Here is a 21308-nt window from a genome sequence, read left to right on the forward strand (position 1 = left end):
TTTACATTAGAGACACTTCTTTTTTACTATAATGACTATTTCATGTTTTTACAGGGATTGTTTGGCAAAAGAGAATTTCTCTACCAGACCCGATTTCTTAGACAGTTTGTTATTTACCTTTGCGGCCAGGTGATTATGGATCAAATTTGTAGCAACATCATCTTACTCCTGGGAGGATTTAATGCAAAGAATATGAACATGGTAAGTGGCAGCCTAGTCAATTCTCAGTGTCCCAGAACAAAGCAAACAATTATTAGTCTCCCTCCTTGAGGGTGAGCTAATGCCAGGAAAGATTTAGCGAAGTGATGCTCCTAGAAACTCAGTTTTCTTCAAATCAGAATACGATGCAAAAAAATACTTCAGCATGGGCTGAGTCAAGTTTAACATAACAGCATGACGACACATTAACTCCATAGATTCAAGATTGAAGAGGTCTGAAAGCAGCCTTACTATAGTGAATTAACATCTGCAAAAATATGTGATTAGAACCCATAAGTCAAAAGGGAAAACTGCTGTGCACCATCCACGTCTTCTTTTTACTCAGACTTTTCCGGTTTGTAGTTTAAGTCCTGTGATAGGCTGTCTGGGAGATTCAGTTTGGCTAAGATAGCTTCCCAGGGCTTCCCAGGTGGTGTTAGGGGTAAAGAAATTGCCTGCCAGTGCAGGAGATGTAAGAGACACAGGTTTGGTCCCTGGGTTGGGAAGATCCCCTGGAGGAGGGCATGGCAACCCACTCCAGTATTCCTGCCTGGAGAATCCCATAAACAGAGAAGCCTGGCAGTTTATGGCCCATAGAATTGCAAAGAGTCAGACACAACTGAAGCAACTTAGCACACACAAGGCATAGCTACCATCTGGCAAGTATGCCAGTGGTTCCCCAGGAAGCATACTGTGAGGTGGAGATTCGTGTGCAGAACGATTCAGGCTCTGGCCTTGGGATAACACATAGGAAAGGGACGGCAACAGGACTTGGTAGATCAAAAAAGTCCAGCTGAGATGTAGCCTTAGTGGGAACCTCAGTTGACTGCCGGGAGCCAACATGAGGAATCCCACCCGTGGCAAAGGTCATGAGGAAGGAAGCCAGACATATGCAAAGGCGTGATCTGGCTTCAGGGGTTCCCCCTGGGTTTTCCTGAACATCTACCCCAAAAACCAGAGTCAGCCTGATTTTATTGTACTGTGCTTTCCACTCTTCTGCCGCTAAAAGGAATTAACTTAGGGTTCCAGTTAACAGTCTCCTGCATATAAAAAGAATGTCTCGGCTTAAACCCCTTTGATAGCTTTCTAACTTACCTGACTGGTCTGCTGGACTTTTACAACTTGTGATTGCTTACAGCCCCCCAACCGCGAGAGGCATGAAGCTTAAAGCATCTTAAAGATACAGAGCCTTTTTTAAAGAGCTAAGAATTATATTGGTGATGGGTTTCACTGTTGACTCAATGACTACAGCCAGGCCTCCATATTCTTTATCTTTTAGGCACCCTGAAGGATATTAATCAATGTAACTGGGATATAGAAAAAGGAATATAGTAGTTTTGATGTTAGCAACACTAGACTTTTGAGTTAATTACTTTTCTCTTTGTTATAAATCACTGTACTCCTTTTCCTTGTTATAAATTGTTGTGCCCTTACTATGTAAGAATGTAACTTTATTTAGTGCTTTCTGACAGTGGCACCAGACTTTGGGAAGAACAACACTTTCAAGACAAATAAGCCTTCTGGTTGACAAACCCTTATCAGAAAAGGGCTGTAAAATGTTAATTGGCCTTCTGGCCAGAAGATGATGTAAATCACCTAAGACTTGTGTATACAGCTAGGTATGCAGAGAGAAACCCTGGTCTCAAAAAGAGTCAGGGCTGCTGATGCTGCATAATTTTGTATTATCCATTGATCTCTATGTAAAATCAAAAGTATATAAGGCCTTTCCAGACAATAGAGGATGGGCCAGTCACTGGAAAGACTGGTTTCCCCCGTGTCTTCTTTTCTTACACTGTTTTCAGGCTGAATTCCCATCTGGGGTGTGGAGGCGCACCATGGCTACTTACTTGCCCCAGCTTCTAAGACCCATGAGAAAGGGAGCCCAAGGCAGGGCACCTTCCGCTATTCAAACGGACACTGGTGGCCTAACGTAGATGGTGCAAACCTCTTGTCCTGAGGTTTTATTAGTTCTCCACGTAAACCAAGTTATTCAGCATCTTTTCTCTACTAATTTTCTACTATACTATTTCTTCATAATCTCTTTTTATATTTCTAAATAAGTAAGTTTTTCCTCGCCACTCTGTCCCCGCTTCGAATTACCCTGGATCCACCAGGGCTGAACCCCGGCAGCTGACCCTCTAGGGATCTGTAAAGATGGGATGATCCTTCAGAATTGTCCCAAGTTAGCATGAGAGGGCTGGGTCTTTATAAACCCCACATCAAATAATCATTTAATGCAGACAGCACCAGTCATGGGGAGATGGGCAGTGCAGCTCTCTGCAGAGGGGACAGTTCCCCAAGGACACCAGACAGCAGAGGGCTATCTGTCAACAGCTGGAGGAGCATGTTTTTAATTCCTGAAGATTATTTCGCCTTTTTTTAATCAAAAATATGATGAACAGCTATCATTTGATAAGTATTTTATTGTATGCCAGGCTATTATTCCCTATAACAACCCTATGAGACAGGTATTATCAATATTCCCACTTTGCAGATTAATAACCTGACATTTAGTGGATTAAGCTATGCTCTCAATTTCTCCTGAAAATTAAACAGCAAAAGTGAGATTTGAATGCAATCTCAGTTTTTGCATCTTTATCCTTAATTACTTTAGGAAAGCTTTTTAAAAGATAAAGTCAGATGTCTAATGAGAGGCTTTTCTCAGATGAAAAATTTAGGTGCTTGGGATAGGTTTAGGGGCATTTTTTAATTATCTGCATGTGTAGTTTTCTATTTCATGGATAAATGCTGAGACTTTAATGATGTTCCCATTTCTGAGTTTGACACCCTGAAGATTTGATCTTAACAAGGTGCAAATCTTGTGAGTTTTTCCATTCATCTCCCACAAACTACTCATACTTTGTTACAGAGCCGAGCAAATGTCTATGTTGCTCATACTCCTTCAGGAACATCTGTGCAAAATATCCTGCACTGGAGCCAGGTAAGGATGCTGAATTTGTAGTCTTTGTTTAAGGTGTTTGTGCAACTTGTCTGGAAAAGTCAACGCTCTTCGGACAGCCCAGGAGTTGTTTCACCTTTATTCCAAGATGACACGTGATTCTGTCAACACTATTTCAACTGTGAGTTTGATCTAGAACATTGAAACTTTTCAAGATATGGGAGGAAAGGATTGGCCCTAGGACATCTTTAGTAGACTTCTGAAAATGTGAATTCAGATGGTCCAGGTGAGACCTTCTCAGTCCCTAGCCACCTCAAAGATGAGACTGGAGATAGGCTTTTCCAGCAGGACGGCATGGTCAAGTAGAAAAAAAAAAAAAATGCAAACGCAGGTCTAATTCCCCAAAGAGGTTTCCAGGGAAGTCCTTTGCGCTGCAGATTTCACCTGTAGCCGAGGAAGGAATGTCCTGATTAACAGTCACAGGAACTATCTCTAGGCACAGTGTGGTGAGTTTGTTCTGCATTGATTCAAGGAACAACGTGACTGTTAATTATTCTTTCACATGTGAAGAAGCAACAAAACTGATATTGCTCATTAGAGATGATACTATAGAGTGACCCCAATTGGCTGTAGGAATAAAAATGCACATAGGACAGAGAGTTAGAACCTCACCAACCTTAGATTCTCACCTATTAAAAATACCCCCGGAGAAGGGAATGCCACCCACTCCAGTATCCTTGCCTGGAGAATTCCATGGAAGAGGAGCCTGGTGGACTCTAAAGTCCATGGGGCTGCAAAAGAGTCAGACATGACTGAGCGACTAATGTATATACATATATACGAAAAATAATACTTTGTTTTTTTTTCTTTTTTTTCTTTTTTTATTTTACTTTACAATTCTGTATTGGTTTTGCCATACATTGACATGAATGAGAGACTTTTAACTCAACAAAAAGTTGTAATAGTGATGATGACATTAATAAATCATAAATATTGGTACTGTCCATTTTTCTAATTTAGAACCTAGTCAAATTGTTCTTCAAAGGTCATTGTTATATTTTAGTTGATGTGTGTGAAAGCAAGAGAGAAAGAGAAGAGTGGGGCTAGGCATTTTTATCATCAAAATCAAAGACTTCTAAACTGGATTAAGTGTTGGTCATCTTCTTCCAGAGTGACTACATTGCACAGCTGTACGGGGTACTCTCCCACTGTAGGTTTGTGCAGGATATCCACCTACATAGACTATGATGGGAATACACTTCCTGGGGTTGTATAATATGGTGGTCAAGTTCTATAGCCCATTTTTCTTCCTGAAGGACCTTATTCTTGTCTTTACAGTCTCCTGAAGATTATCCTGAAGTTGAATGGAAAGCAGCTTCAGGCTTTGTTCTCTGCTTCCCTCATAACTGCAGATTTGGCAGCAGTTTTCACCCTTCCTCCCATCTTTAGCCCTTAACACATTTGAATGCCATCTAAATTTTTGTTTCCTTTTAGGTAATGAATTCTGGGGAACTCCGGGCATTTGACTGGGGCAGTGAGACCAAAAATCTGGAAAAAGGAAATCAGGTAAGAAAATCGAATACCATCTGCTGAAAACATATCCTTTTGAAATGCATGAGAGAAAAGTTATCCTGGCAGTTTATTCTAGAAATGGAAATAAGGTACAAGAAATCAAGTGGAATAGAATACTACTCAGCCATAAAAAAAAAAATGAAATAATGCCATTTGCAGCAATATGGATAGACCCAGAGATTATCACACTAAGTGAAGCATGTCAGAAAAAGAAAGAAAAATACCATATGTTATCACTTATATGTGGCATCTAAAATATGACACGAATGGACTTATCTACAAAACAGACCTACAGACAAAGAGAACAACAGACTTGTGGTTGCCAGGGCGTTGGGGTTAGGAGAGGGATTGACCTGAAGTTTGGGATTAGCAAATGCAAATTATTATATATGGGATAGGTAAACAACAGTGTCCTGCTGTATAGCACAGAGGACTCTATTCAATATCTGGTGAATATAATTGAAAAGAAAATGAAAAAGAATATATATCTGAATCATTTTGCTGTACAGCAGAAATTAACATGACATTGTCAGTCAACTCTGTGGATGGCATAAAATAAATTCTTAAAAAAGAATTCAAGTAGAAAGTAATTAGTTCTGGTTCAACTTCATTTAGGAATGAGAAAGTTTGAAGCTTTGACAAGAGACTTTTAGAAGTTAAAAGAAAATTGTTATAATGCTTAGGAGAACTTTTCTGGTGATGCTGCCTCTGTGAGCAAGGGACAGGGCCTCAGGAGCAAGACTGGGTAGACAGTGAAGGGAAGGGTGTAGTCTGGTGGCTGCTAGAAAGATCTTTCAAGATTTAAAAACAACAATGGCAACAGAAAAAAAATGATGATGGCAGGAGTGAGGTTGGTTCATGGTACAGTAAAAGGAGTATTAATAACAAGTGAGAATTACTGCATTAGTTGGGCCTCTACCCTACAATGTTGTGTAATGATGGCTAGACTTCTTTGATTCTTCAGGCCTCAGTCTGTTTCTCTTTAAAATGAAAATTATTGGATGAAGTAACTTTTAAGAATTCTCCCTGGTTACACTTTTAATGAATCTGTAATCTGCAAGTGAAAAATATGAAAAAATATTACCCAAGAAAATGTGTGTGTGGTCAATGCTATGGATGAAAATTTACAGTAAAAGTAATGGGCATCAAACTTTTCTGAGCATAGAATCTTCACTGAAGTTTATTGGTTAGCTCATATATGAATGTAAACAGATATTGACCATGCAAACACAAAGCTGGAGGGAGCAGAATACACACACAGGTGAATCTCTTGAGAGTCTCACATCATACTTAGCATCCACTTTTCTGTTACAGTCTAGATATAAAAGTCTAGGAAACTGGAGAGGCCACTGCAGGGCCACTGAAGAGCAAACTCTCAATCACGAATATCAGCTATATATTTTTAGATCCTTCTTGTTTCCTAAAATATATCTTTAGAGAAAGCATACCAGTTCCAAGGTAGATTTAATTAATCAATATTTAAGGTCATGAGTTAGAAAGTGAAGCATGCCAAATAGGTGACAGAAAATGTCATGGAAAGAAAAACGCACATACCAAAAGGTATTATTACACAAAAAGATATCATAGAAGCACACAGCCTTAGAGCCAGTCCTGATATTCAGTTCAATCTTTTTACCTGTTAGATGAGAAAAACATATTATAGGTTCCATAGACTATTACAACCTTTCACATCTGGTTACTCTTTAAAAGTGTATCTGACCTCAAATGTGGATGAAGACCATACACATATGTCTTATTGTAACTCACAGTATCAGATGCTGTACCTTCAAATTCTTAAAAGCCACAAAGAGAAATAAAGACTCCCAGGATTGGAGTCCTGGGTCCCAGGGTGGATTTTCTGAGAAGTGGGCGTGGACATTTCTGTTCAGAGTTCTCGTTGTTTATTAACATCAAGGGCTCTCAGCCAGCCAAACTGATCTGGTAGTTCTGTTTGAATAAGAGAAGATCTCAAGAACTAGGAATCCTAGATATCCTTTCTCTGGGTGATGGGCGACTAGAGCAGGGATCTAATTCTCACCACTTCTGGGTTCAAACTCCCTAAGGTTCAGCGCCATTGGCTTCCCCATGTTTCTGGAGACACAGGACAGAAAACCCCTGTGAACAGCCAAGTCCTTCTAGGTAGGTTCCATCCTCTTGCCTTTCTCTGTAGAATCTCTTCAATCTGACCTCATGAAATGTTGTGAAATTATCTTTGAAAAAAACAGGAGTATTATCTTTTATATATTTATATATTAAATATTATATTTATATATATATAAATTTATATATTAAATATTTAATAATAGGAAGGGAAATAATTGAACATGCAGTGCCAAAGGGGCTAGGCAATTGAGATGTTTTCTCATTTAACTTGGTAAATTGTTCCAGGCATCATCCATGTTTTGCCGATGAAGAAGCCGAGGTTAAATGAGGTTAAGCAGGAGTTGGAGTGGAAACTCTTGATGCAGTTTTGATTGGCTCCAGTGCCCATGCACCTTTCATCACAACACAGAGCACATTTACTGTGTTTATTAGAAAAGTAGATTATGAGTTTGGAAGTCCAAATGTTGTACAGTTAAAAATGATTTCTTTCCTCTAGCCAACTCCTGTAAGGTACAGAGTTAGAGACATGACTGTCCCTACAGCAATGTGGACTGGAGGTCAGGACTGGCTTTCAAATCCGGATGACGTGGGAACACTGCTCTCCGAGGTGACCAGCCTCATCTACCACAAGAACATTCCTGAATGGGCTCACGTGGATTTCATCTGGGGTCTGGATGCTCCTCACCGTATGTACAATGAAATCATACATCTGATGAAACAGGAAGAAGTTGCCTTTCCTGGGGAACTATCAGGGTAAGCTTGTGAAGCATCTCTTACTAACTAGTCTTGGGAAAACCTTATGAATGATAGGGCCAACAATGAAAGATATTAAAGATTTTCAGCATTGGAAATCCACCATCTTAGTAAAAGGGAGGGCAGAGATTAGGGTTAAGACTGTATTCATTCCTTCAGTTTTTTTTGCATTTGAGGCTAAAACTGACATTTAATTTTTTCAGTTAATTGAACTACTCATTGGGTAAACACAGTTTTCATGTACTATTGTGTATTCTGCCATCTTGAAAGGTAGGTTTTAGCTGACAGCTAGAAATTATCTAGTCATTCTATACATCATTCAAATAAACTTCCCTAAAGCTTTTGTTCATGTCTATGAGCCATATTTTTGGAGCAATAAAGTAAAGTGATGAACTGGAGTCAGAGGTCTTGAATCTCCAGATGGTTGCTGAATTTGAAAAAATAAGCTAGATGTTTTTACCTTATTGCTACAGAGACATAACACTACCTCAGGAAGCCAAGTTGCTTTAACCAAAAAAGAAAAATCAATGTACAGTATAGATGAAAAGGCCAAGATTCATAGCTGAGACTCAAAGAAGACTATCTTCTAGGATATTTATGAGTTTTTCCAATAAAGCATGCATGTGTATTTCAGTACCTAGATTCTAGCTCAAGCTTCTTTGATAATTTACAGGTTGTTGCTAGGAGACCTACTAGCTACAAATGTCCAGCCCAGTTTTCTGCCTTCAAAAGTTAAATACCAGGAAGAAAGTTTTAAAAATATAATGAACATAATACAACATTATGTTTTGATCTTAACAGAGGTACTGTTATTAGACAATCATACCCAGTTCAGTTCAGTTAAGTTCAGTTGCTCAGCCGTGTCCGACTCTTTGCGACTGCATGGACTGCAGCACAACAGGCCTCCCTGTCCATTGCCAATTCCCGGAGTTCACTCAAACTCATATCCGTTGAGTCAGTGATGCATCCAACCATCTCATCCTCTGTTGTCCCCTTCTCCTTCTGCCCTCAATCTTTCCCAGCATCAGAGTCTTTTCAAGTGAGTCAGTTCTTCACATCAGGTGGCCAAAGTATTGGAGTTTCAGCTTCAACATCAGTCCTTCCAATGAATATTTAGGACTGATTTCCTTTAGGATGGACTGGTTGGAACTCCTTGCAGTTCAAGGGACTCTCAAGAGTTTTCTCCAACACCACAGTTCAAAAGCATCAATTCTTCGGCGCTCAGCTTTCTTTATAAGCCAACTCTTAACACCCATACATGAATACTGGAAAAAGCCATAGCCTTGACTAGATGGACCTTTGTTGGCAAAGTAACTCGTTTATAAATCTGGATTTATTTCTTTAGAAAATTGTTCAATTTTCACACAGTTTCAAAGACAACAGTTATGAATTACATGATATGGTGATTTTGCAGAACTCTGACACCAAACCGAAGGCATACTGGCAATTTGTTGGAAGTTTCACTGTTTTGTTTTTAAATCTTCAAAGTCACCTTATAACTCAGTTCAATGTGAATGGATCTTAGATAATGTAGTAAGAGACATTTAAGGGCTTCAGAATCTATATCTACACACAACTACTTCCCTCCAAAAGTATGTGTTTAAGGTACTGTGCAGAGTTCAATAAATTTTCCTGGATTTTATTTTTTGTTAGACCTTTGTTCTGTTTGGAGATGGTAAACCTTTCATTCTTAGACTGCACTTGTTACTACACACTGTGTAGTCCATGGATAAAAATAATCAAGATGTAGTCTTGCTTTGCAAAATTCAATTATTTTTAAATGTGCTTATTTCTGTTCTGTCTCACTGACAAAGAACTTGAGACAGATACTTCAGTGTTCACTATCTCTCTTCTAGAAGTTCAATCCAGACGCCACCTCATCACATAGTTCTTTCTTGTAAAGAATTCTTTTATTCAAATAATTTACAATATTTTTATTTTATCAATAAAAATTACACTGACAAGGTTAGTAACTGCCCTGCATTCACAAGAGAATCATAAAAATATTTTTGAACAAACAACTTGATAGTCACATAATCATGTCTGAAATCAAGATGGCTCTAATTTGTAAACTGATAGCAAAACATCTCGAGATGTGCTGGTACACTGGCTCTTTGTAAGGGAAAAGAAAAGCTGACTTGAAGCATTTGCCAATATCTGTGGTTGACAACTGATACATGATTTTGTTGAAGTTGGAATATTTACATATAAATCTCTAAACCTACACACATACATATACCATTCTGTACAAATATATATGCTTGAGTCTTCATCTTATTACTCAAAGGAGCCTCAGAGGAACAGTTTGTCTCTTGGGGCAGGATATGGACAGGACATCCTCTTTATAAGAGCAGTGCAACTGAAAAGAAAGAATACTGATCCTTTCCTTCAGGAGAGACTGACTTTGAAACATCAACTTTTTTTGACTGATGTGGAGAGTCCAACATCTTTAGTGTCTCCCTGAAAACGATCGTGACGACAATGAACTCCACTGAGCAAAAGACATTAGAAATACAAAGCTCTTCAAAAATGTTACCCATGGCAACCAACCTTATCCCCGTACCACGGGGGTCTCCAGAGTGAGTGGTTTGCAGGCCCATAGTCCAAGATTGAGACACAATCCAGGCCTAACTTCTTCATATGAGATTGCAAAGATTATGATGCTTTCCTTAGCATTAATTCAATCTGGGAAAATTTTAATCTCTGTGCAATATCCAGGGAAGTCTCACCATGCTGAGAAGAAAAAGAAACTGTAGTTATCGCCAAGAAGGTCAAACGGCAATGCAAAGGATCTAGTAAACAGTTTAGTGTGACTGACTCACAGGCTTGGCAAGGGCTTTGAATGCCACTGGATTCTAACTTTAATGGGATAACTTGATTCCTTAATAATTTGCTATTAACAACTTCAGGGGCAATTTATTTATGTCAACACAAGGCCAACGTTAGAAGGCGATGCTGCTGGAAGGACCTCAGACCTTGGTCCACAGATTCTTACCTTATTCTTTATCATGGGGTTTGCATGGGCTTCAAGGAGCAGAGGAATGAGAGTCTGGTTCTTCATTTCACAGGCATAGTGTAGCGCAGTGCAGCCATACTGAAACACAAAAGACCAACCTTGCAACGGATCCATCGGAACCCTTACACACTGTGCATGTGGCTTCTTTAGCACGGACTTTTTATATTTTGTCTTATACAACTAAGCCAAGCCAACAGTCTGCAAAAACCATCCATGTGCAATTACATTTCTTGTGCTCAAAACGTCCGTTGTGCCTTGGTGTATATATTATCAACATCCTGTAAGTCATCCATATCTTCCCTTGTTTTCTGTTCCAGACTAAACAAACTCCGCTTATAAAAGGCTGATGCTGAACTATACCAAGGTTTCGTTCTACAATTCTGGACAATCACCACCTTGATTATGTTACCATCTTTTCTCTTAAAGAGTTCCCAAGTTTTTACAAATATCATCCTTTATGGTTCATAATCAAAACCCCTCCAGTCTGAAGAAGGTTGCTGGTGCTCAGATGTTATAGCACACCTATGAGATCGGTGCTGATCCACATAGTCATTGCCCATCCTTGCTTTGTTGTAGCTTATATTATGTATTATACAATAGCAGATCTACTAGATGGGTCTAATTTAAAACACTAGCTGATGGTCAAAGGAAATTTATAGCTGAGATATTTGTGCCCAAAATTTTGTCTTTTAAAAAGCAGCCAAATAACTATGATTTTGAATAATAATATTCAAAAAGTGAAGAAATAGTATGCTTGACTGTCAAGACTAATAAAAGTGACTCTGGATCTTATTCCCCAGAAATTCCTCTAAGATCATAGGAAATAATGCTGCAATCACTTATTGTTTATTAAATGATAACATGTTAAATGAAGATCTGGATCTGAGTTTTTCCATATGAAATAAATAGGCTCTAATTACCTAAAAATGCAATATACTACATTATTTAGATTTGGAAAATAGACCTTAATATTCAGATGGTTTTTGAAAACTAGTGGGGAGTGTGTCTGCATGTATGTGCTTGTGTGTATGCAGAAATGTGATTTTTCTATCTAGAGATGGAGAGAAACATAGATAATGAGAAAAATGTCCTAGGGAAATTTCAGTCATAGGCAAAGATTTAAACCTTTTTTAAGGGAAATTAAGTTTGCAATTATTATTATGACCACATTTTTAAAAATAGATACATTCTCTGTTGACTCATTTATATACATCCTTGGTGTAGCAACTTGAAAATCATCAGCTTCTAAGTTAGAAGCTAAGAAGCTCTGAATGAAATGATCTTTTAAGACATTACATGTGTTTTACATATTTTTAGTTGTACAAATAACACTAAATAAGCAGAATCTTGAATTAGACATCAGAAGTCATCCAATAGTCTCTAACCACAAATGGTTAAACAACACTTAAAGCAAAAACTATTAAAAAAAGAAAAGAAAAAGGAATACACGTTTTGAATTTAAATAAGAAAACCAAGCAATATCTGCAACAAATCTTTTAGGTTTTTTAAACATCTTACTTAATACATTTCAAAGGTATCTAAGAAAATGATGATGCACAGTCTATCCAAATTAATCCAAAAATTCTGCCCTAAGTAAAAGGGAAAACATTCATTTCATAAATGTATTCTTTTAAGCATTCTCCTCCTATCTCTCTCTCTCTCTCTCTCACACACACACACACACATACACACACACAGAGTGTGTTACCTCCATTTAAACAATACCAATATAACCAAAACTAAAATTACAATAATGCAAGCAGAGGTGGGGACATTTTCTCTATCACAGAAAAATGGTAATAGACATGCACACACACAGATGTACACAGCATAAAATACTCAGCATGGATGTACACAGCATGGATCATAAAGAAAACCTAAGAATACTGGTTTTCTTAGGATCAAATTTCAACTTTCAATAAAGAACTGCAAATCAAAGTTTCATTCTACTAATATAAGCAAAGTTTCATGCCAGTAAACTTCTGATCCCTATATTATCATGTAAGAGAAGATGAGTACAAGGGTATGGGGCAAAAGGTGAATACAAAATCTTATATTTAAACAGGAAGAAAGTAGCTTACACTGCTTCTGTTATCACTCTTTTTACTGTCATTTGGGTTTCTCTTTGCCCTTTGCCCTTATTTTTCCTTAGTTTGCAGTTGGGGACCTTCTCACCAGTAGGTTGGGGTTTTGGCTGCAATAGCTGTTAGGATTCATTGAGCACGTACTGTGTGCCAGTCACTCTGCTCAGTGCCTCACATGATGAGCCTTGTAAGAACTAGTGATGTCCTCATCTTACAGATGAGGAAACCCAAGAGTCAGGCAAGTTTAAAACTTGCCACAACTCGCATTCGTAAAAATTGGCAAGGTTTCCGCACAGGCACTGGGATCCCAGATTAACTACTGAGAATGGAATTTTGTAATCAGAGCCTCCATTCTTATTACCTTCCCACTACTGGTGGAGTAGTTCTCTTAAAAATGTCCTATACTCAATAAAAGTATTAATCCCGTGAGTTCAGTGGCAACCTCAAGGTTGCCTGACACAGTAAAAAGAAAGAAAAAAAAGGAGGGCAGGAGGGAGTGAGGCAAAGAAGGAGGGTGGGAAGAAAAAAGGCAAGAAAGGAGGAAGGAGCAGCTAAATGTTCAAGTGTTTCACAAAATAAAAAACAAGCAACTTTATAGATGACAAGTATTGTTGCTGTTTAGTTGCTAAGTCATGTCTGACTCTTTTGAGACAAGTATACCACCCATACGGAGAAGGCGGTGGCACCCCACTCCAGTACTCTTGCCTGGAAAATCCCATGGACAGAGAAGCCTGTCCATGGGGTCTGGAAGAGTCGGACACAACTGAGCGACTTCACTTTCACTTTTCCCTTTCATGCATTGGAGAAGAAAATGGCAACCCACTCCAGTGTTCTTGCCTGGAGAATCCCAGGGAGCCTGGTAGGCTGCCGTCTATGGGGTCGCACAGAGTCGGACACGACTGAGCAACTTCACTTTCACTTTCCACTTTCATGCATTGGAGAAGGAAGTGGCAACCCACTCCAGTGTTCTTGCTTGGAGAATCCCAGGGACGGGGGAGCCTGGTGGGCTGCCGCCTCTGGGGTCGCACAGAGTCAGACACGACTGAAGCAATTTAGCAGCATACTACTCATAAATACCATTTTGAATGTTATTTCAAAGTGACTAAAAATGTAAGCTTACACAGTCTATGGCATTAACTTCGACACCAGCATTAAGCAGCATTCGTACAAGAGCCTCATTCTGCTTCGTCTTTGACACCTGTTACAACAGCAAGCACAGGAAGAACAAGAGAGGGTTATTTACAAACATAGTCTCCATCTTTTATCTGGAATATTCCCATCAATAGGCTTTATTTTCATCCCAACATCCCCCTGCATCTATGTATCATTCTTAAATTATCCCCACCTCCCCCCTGCCCTCCCATAACAACTAGGGAAAGCCATGGTTGTCAGAAGGTAATCCTGGAGTTGCAGCATCAGCATCTGGGGACCTAGAAATGCAAAATCTAGGGCGCCATGCCAGACCCACCAAATGCTACCGAGGTTGGAGTCCAGTGACCTGTCTTTCCTTTCCTCACTCAAAACCTTTCTATAACATCCCATTGCTCTGGGGACAAAAGCAAAATTTTCAGCCTGTGGCAATCCCCATATATTCTGCCCTCCACTTTCGGCCTCAGCCATCTCAACCCCCGACCCCCGGCTCACCTTGCTCCAGCCACATTGGCCCTCTGTTAGTCTTTCATCCCCACAGGCTCCACTGTGCCATAGAAGAGTTGCACTGACTGTTTCTTCTGCCTAGAAGCCTCCTCTCTTTCTTCTTTGCCTGGCAAATATCTCACCCTATGCCCCTCTTCCTCCAGCAGGCTTTCTCTGACCTACCTGTCCAGGCAACGTCCCTCTCCATTGACCACCTCTGTGTACCAACTACCTCATGAGAGTTTCATAAGTTTCTTTCACTGTTTGATTGAGTGACTCATTCTTCACTACCATCTAACTCTCATGAGGACAAGGACCGAACCTGTTTGGTGCATCATTGTATTGCTAATACCCAGCACCGTGTCTGCCACATAAAAGTGAATGGCACATATGTGGTGTCTGGCACATATGTGGTGAATGATTGAAAACATGAATGAAATTAACTAGGCTCCTCAGAAATCCACCTTTCCTGCCTAGTCTTCTGAGATTCGGGGGGACACTTTGAGCATCCCCCACCACTCCACTGTGTAGGGAGCATGGCTGTCCCTATCTAAGTGTATGTGTCCTGTAGTTAAGCCCCTTTATCATTTAGGAAGCTCCATCCAGCTGTCTTCTCTTTGCAGTTCCCTCCCACCTCAATATCTGCCTCTCTCCTCCTGTCCTCTAATGTAACACAGTCCTTTCTGATCCCTTCCCAGATTATTTCCTCTCATGCCATTTATTCCTTAAGCATCATAAATTTACAACTTCAGTTCAGTTCAGTTGCTCAGTCATGTCCGACTCTTTGTGACCCCATGAATTGCAGCACGCCAGGCCTCCCTGTCCATCACCAACTCCCAGAGTTCACTCAAACTCATGTCCATTGAGTCGGTGATGCCATCAAGCCATCTCATCCTCGGACATCCCCTTCCCCTCTTGTCCCCAATCCCTCCCAGCATCAGGGTCTTTTCCAGTGAGTCAACTCTTCGCATGAGGTGGCCAAAGTACTGGAGTTTCAGCTTCAGCACCAAAGAACACCCAGGACTGATCTCCTTTAGGATGGACTGGTTGGATCTCCTTGCAGTCCAAGGGACTCTCAAGAGTCTTCTCCAACACCACAGTTCAAAAGCATCAATTCTTCGGCGCTCAGCTTTCTTCACAGTCCAACTCTCACATCCATACATGACCACTAGAAAAACCATAGCCTTGACTAGACAGACCTTTGTTGGCAAAGTGATATCTCTGCTTTTCAATATGCATCAGAGGGTAGACACACTGAAACCATAATCACAGAAAACTAGCCAATCTGATCACATGGACCACAAGCTTGTCTATCTCAATGAAACTAAGCCATGCCATGTGGGCCACCCAAGACAGGAGGGTCATGGTGTAGAGGTCTGACAGAATGTGGTCCACTGGAGAAGGGAATGGCAAACCACTTCAGTTTTCTTGCCTTGAGAACCCCATGAACAGTATGAAAAGGCAAAATGATAGGACACTGAAAGAGGAACTCCTCGGGTCGGTAGGTGCCCAATATGCTACTGGAGATCAGTGGAGAAATAACCCTAGAAAGAATGAAGGGATGGAGCTAGAGCAAAAACAATACCCAGCTGTGGATGTGACTGGTGATAGAAGCAAGGTCCAAAGCTGTAAAAGAGCAATATTGCACAGGAACCTGGAATGTCAGGTCCATGAATCAAGGCAAATTGGAAGTGGTCAAACAGGAGATGGCAAGAGTGAATGTCGACATTCTAGGAATCAGCAAACTAAAATGGACTGGAATGGGTGAATTTAACTCATATGACCATTATATCTGCAACTTCAGGCCCCATGAATTAATATAACACATGTACAATCAGAGCTGACTTATTCGCTGTAATTCATCTTTTTTGCCCAGGCTCCAGCTTTAAACATTGCACTGTTTTAGAGAGCAAGTTTGTGTGTCAACAAATTCTGAAGCAGCCTGACCAATCATAGTTGAGACTTTTTCTTCATAATCTCTAAAAAGGCTTGGAAGTGAATGGCAGATTCCGCCCCCCCACCCCCACCCCCCACCACACACACAAAACTACAAATATTCGAATGCTGTGGACGAAATATACATTTTTAAGAACTTTTTGAGAGTATAAACAGATTATATGTTTGTCAGTGAATTATAGCTTTTCTGCTGTCTCATAAATCCAAGTATCAGAATCAATGTTACCATATTTAATTATAGTTCTTCAAAATTTATAACATTTAATTACTCAAGGAGATAATCACATTGCCTACTGGCAGAGTTTGTTCTGGAGCTTATGTTGACAAGAATAACTAACAGCCATTGTCTATTTGCAAGAAGGGAAGGGAGTTGGTCACTTAACTGAAATAAATTGCATATATGTTGAGTCATCTCTCAAACGTGGAACTTGCCAAAAGAAGAACCAGATGGGAAAAAGCAAATGAGTTAGTGCAAATCTGTCATTCTATTGGGAAAAAAGCTCAAGCTTCATTTTCTACTCATAATAGGACTGTATTCATATACCAACTGCATCTTTCTTTATGCAAGCAGATTACTGCACTCCAAAGATTCCTTCAAGCATGAATAAATCTACCAAGGGGAAAGGTGGGCTTCAAATTCACTGTAAAGATCTCTTATGTTTGGTGCTTCTGGTGCAAATCTCCTGGGATCTGTTTTTTAATTCACACCAGGGTGGGTCCTAAAAGTCAGAAACTCAGAAAGATATGTACAGACTTACACTCTCCTTACAAAAAAAAAAAAAAGGAGAGAGAGAGTAAATAAACAGTAGGGAGGGGATTTTTTAATATTTAGAATTTTTGCTTTTCCTTCAGAAGATTCATAATCAAAATTAATTTATTTTTCCAAATAAACATTGTATAGAGTATTTTATCATTGATTGATTGACCTGGGTTCCTTTCTTCTTGCTTTACTTCAATCATAGCATTGCATATATGTTGGTAATGCCATTTATAGAATATAAACCTAGAGCTTATTTTTGTTACCATTTATTTACATCTCACCAGTGTAGCAAAACTTAATGACTCATGTTGACGAACTCTTACTCATTTATCTCATGAGTATTGTACTCACCATGAGGAAATACCCAATAAGCAGGACAGGCATTAAGAGGATAATGAGTAGATAATCAAAGAAGGTAAATCTTTTCTTCACAGCATAATGCAAGCAGGTTCTCTGTTTCTAAAAAATTCATAAAAGGACTCTTTATTAATAAAAAAACTTTTTCAAAATTCAGATTTTTAAATTATAATATCAAAAAATTTAGTCTGTGATTTTTATTTTTGTGGTACCCATGGCAACCTTTTCTGAAGAGTACATCTAACAAATAAACCCCGTTTTCCATTGACCAGAATATTGAACACAGTACAGTCTAAAGGAAAAGTTGGACCACAGAAGAAGACAGTAAATAAAATGTACATTTTACAAATTATCAAAAGATGGATTATCACACTCTGTTTGGGGGGAAAAATGCATTGAGATATAAACAAAGGACTGAATTTAGCATGAAAATCTATAGTTAGTCCTTAATCTGAGCTTTCCTGGTGGCTCAGCAATAAAGAATTCAACTGCAATGCGGGAGGTGCAGGTTTGAGCTTGATCCCTGAGTTGGGAAGATTCCCTGAAGGAGGGCATGGCAAGCCACTCTAGCATTCTTGTCTGGAGAATCCCCAAGGACAGAGAAGCCTGGCAGGCCACAGTCCATGGGATCACAAGAGTTGCTAAGACACGACTTAGCAACTAAGCTACCACCACCACCCCTCCTTAATCATCAATGGTACACACCAGAGTTTTTTGTTTGTTTGTTTTTAAGGACTCCAGTTAGGAGTCCTTACTCCTAACTCCTAGGTTAGGAGAACTTCCTGAAGGCAGTTCATAGACCTAAGAAATGAGAAAGCACCAGTTCAAATTATTAATGTATAAGAATTAATAATAGGGGAAAATGTAACAGATTAAACCTTTAAAAAACATTAAAACTATTTTTTTAATTGCAAACCAAATACCACTTCTCATAAAATCTCTACTTAAGTATCCACTGAGGTCCTTTCCATGATCTCCATGAGCAGGCTGGCTCAGGTTCTCTGCCAAACAGAGCTAAGCTGCCTCCTCAGCCCGTCCTGGTGTTGACAAACATCTCCCTCTCTCAGCTTCCTAACCACCAAGTCTTCTGAGAGCGCATGGACCCAGACACATCTGTCTTGGCCAGCCGCTCTCACCACAAGGCCACCTACCTGGTTCCTCAGCTGGGTGCTGGGGCAATCACGTCACACTCCACTAAACTGCCTATCTGTTAGATTCAGCCCAGCCGTGACTTGCTTTTAAGCCCAACAACACAAGAAACAGGAAGCACAAACAAGAAAGTCCAGCAGTGACCCATTTTCTGATAATAAATTATTACTCCAAACATGGACTTTGAAGTGACTTGGAAGGGGCCGGTAGGGCCTTATGGGCTATTTTCTGTCATTGAATGTACTTGAGTGGGTACTGGGCATCCACAATTATTACAAAGAGTGACTTTTTATGTTCACTAAGTGTCCTTTAAGTGTCGGCTTTACTGTGATGCCAGAACTGGACGTTCCCATCGGGTTCTGAAAGATGTTCACAGCATCACCTGTCTGGTTTCAAGTAGCCTCATATTTGTTCTTTGCAAATTTCTTACTGAAATTCTTTTATTCCATAAGCAAATTATAGAATCTTCTGGAGATCAGAACATTGACATAGTAGACAAAAGTCTAACTAATGAAATAGCAGCACCAGGTCAATACTTGTTTTCCAGGGACTCTTGCCAATTACTTTTGTAATAGTGAGGAAGATGAGCAGGGAAAGAAGAAGGGCAAAGAGAAGCCTGGGGAGGAGGAGAAGAAGGAAAAGAAAGGAAGACGCTCTTTGCAGACAAATGAGTGAACCGTTCCTGTTTTGTTTTGCTTTTTCATAAATGCAAGGACATAATTGCCACAAAACCCACAAAATATGCCTGTTCATGGAACTATGCTTTATTTTGCTTTTTAGCCTGATAACATGGCCTCAGTAAGTGTCAGTCTCTCTAAAGTAAGGCCAAAAACATTTCTGTTGATATTAAGAACTGCAAACAACAAGCAAATGACGTCCACTGCTTCCACTGGGCCAAGGGGACAGGCATTACTGTAGTCACGGCCTCACCTGGTTTCTGAGATTCACATCAGCATTTCTTCTCAGGAGGAAGGAAACGATTCTCATGTGGCCCCGCCTGCAAGCACAGATCAAGGGGGTGTCTCCATTAAAGCTGTCTTGGATGTTGATAGAGTTGCCGTCTTCCCTCACCCACCGCCACACTTGACCCAGGTCATTCTGATAGGCCGCCTGGCAGATGGGCTGCGGAGAGGAAAACAAAAGCAGGTTTTGAAACACAGGAATAATTAAACTATAGGAAAAAAAAGGATCACCTGATACCTTGAAATTCAGTGTTTTGGAACAGTTGTCCTCTGCTTTGTAGATGAGATCTTGAGTCTCCATGATGCCTACTCTTAAGCCTGCGACAAGCATAAGTACACAAGAGACCTGTTATGATTTCCTAAATTGCTTGGCACACAGGCATGTCCATCCAAGACCAGCGAGTGAAAGAATGGATACAATATTACCAACTCAGTAAGGAAATCATGTGTTGGGTTCATGGATTAATGCCTGTCAGGAAAGCAGGATTTTACTTAAAATGGAATCGGCCTATGGGAGGAGTTCAGGGCAGCAGCAAGTAATGGGTTAAGGACATATGACCACCCGCTCCCTTCCCGCACACCCCACCAAGGAGCTCTGCACAGTGGGAAAGACCTATTTTAGACAATAATATACAAATAATGAATTATGTAATTAGTTGCAATTAGATGCTTTTTATTTTATAAAGCATTATAAGGAACTTTGCAAAACACAATGGGAAGTTCTGAGCCTACCTAATCTTGCCTAATTTTCCCTCTTTGCTCTCCTTCTGAACTTCTCTCTTTTTTTCAATTTGTTGTTGTTTAGTACCTAAGTCACGTCAGACTCTTTTGCAATGCCATGGACTGTAAGGAGTACATCCTGCCAAGCTCCTCTGTCCATGAGATTTCCCAGGCAAGAATACTGGGGTGGATTGCTATTTCCTTCACCAGAGGGTCTTCCCAGGGATCGAACCCACATCTCCTACACTGGCAGATGGATTCTTTATCACTGGGTCACCAGGGAAGCCCATGTTTAATTTCCCCATCGGGGCCTCTGCCCTTACTACCCCCTCTGCAAAATAAACAAGCTAAGCAAAACACTTTTCACCTCTCTCCTCACCTGGCTAACTTCTAGCTTATCTTTCATGTCATAAGTTATTTTCATCTAAGTCTTTCCTGACTGCAGCATTCCTTTACAGCAACTGGCATAATTATACCTCTTTTCTTATTTATAATAGTGTGTTGCACACCAGTGTGAATCAGGAGGTGAGTGTGGGGAAGCACTGAAGCTCAGGCTAGAAATTCCACTTGAATAGAGACTACTTAATTCCATTCACCACCACAGCCCCAGAAAAGATTGCTGGATTTGATCATTAATGACCATTCAGAGATCATGCAGTGTTGGGCAGCACTGGGAACAGAGTAGAAAACACGTTAAGTATTTTCAGATTGATTTTAATTAGATAGTATTAAAAACCACTAAAACTACCTAACACATGAATCATACTTAGTTTATGGAAGCTCTTATTATCACTTATGGGTTTCCCTGGTGACATTAGTGGTAAAGAACCCACGTGTCAATGCAGGAGACATAAGTGACACAGGTTCGATCCCTGGGTCAGGAAGATCCCCTGCAGGAGGAAATGGCAACCCATTCCAGTATTCTTACCTGGAGAATCCCATAGACAGAGGAGCCTGGTGGACTGCAGTCCATGGAGTTGTGGAGAGTTGGACATAATTTAGTGATTAAAGCAAGTATTAATTAAATTAATCAGTAGTATCTGCCAAGAGGTAAAGAAATAGTGGCCAGAGAGGTTGCAAGAGAAGCCAGAAAAAGATACGGCCCAAATGCAAATGAGGCAAAGCTTTTTTTAATTATAAAATT

At 39.9% G+C, this 21308-nt stretch overlaps 2 protein-coding genes across 2 annotated transcripts in view; one reads left to right on the forward strand and one right to left on the reverse strand.

The window, feature by feature from the left end:
- The window catches only part of LOC120873789 (lipase member M), a 27234-nt gene extending 16292 nt beyond the window's left edge, over nt 1–10942 (forward strand). Inside the window, exons 6-10 of the mRNA XM_040254702.1 lie at nt 55–201; nt 3068–3139; nt 4592–4663; nt 7269–7525; nt 10859–10942. Coding sequence (XP_040110636.1) covers nt 55–201; nt 3068–3139; nt 4592–4663; nt 7269–7525; nt 10859–10880 — 570 coding nt within the window. The 3' untranslated portion in view covers nt 10881–10942. The remainder of the gene's footprint in view (nt 1–54; nt 202–3067; nt 3140–4591; nt 4664–7268; nt 7526–10858) is intronic.
- ANKRD22 (ankyrin repeat domain 22) overlaps nt 8841–21308 on the reverse strand; it is a 26844-nt gene continuing 14376 nt past the window's right edge. Inside the window, exons 2-6 of the mRNA XM_040254714.1 lie at nt 19413–19604; nt 17328–17435; nt 13746–13823; nt 10521–10619; nt 8841–10258 (exon numbers count right to left, since the gene is read on the reverse strand). Coding sequence (XP_040110648.1) covers nt 10181–10258; nt 10521–10619; nt 13746–13823; nt 17328–17435; nt 19413–19604 — 555 coding nt within the window. The 3' untranslated portion in view covers nt 8841–10180. The remainder of the gene's footprint in view (nt 10259–10520; nt 10620–13745; nt 13824–17327; nt 17436–19412; nt 19605–21308) is intronic.

The sequence above is a fragment of the Oryx dammah genome, unplaced genomic scaffold (assembly GCF_014754425.2).
Source record: "Oryx dammah isolate SB20612 unplaced genomic scaffold, SCBI_Odam_1.1 HiC_scaffold_14, whole genome shotgun sequence".
NCBI classification, from domain to species: domain Eukaryota; kingdom Metazoa; phylum Chordata; class Mammalia; order Artiodactyla; family Bovidae; genus Oryx; species Oryx dammah.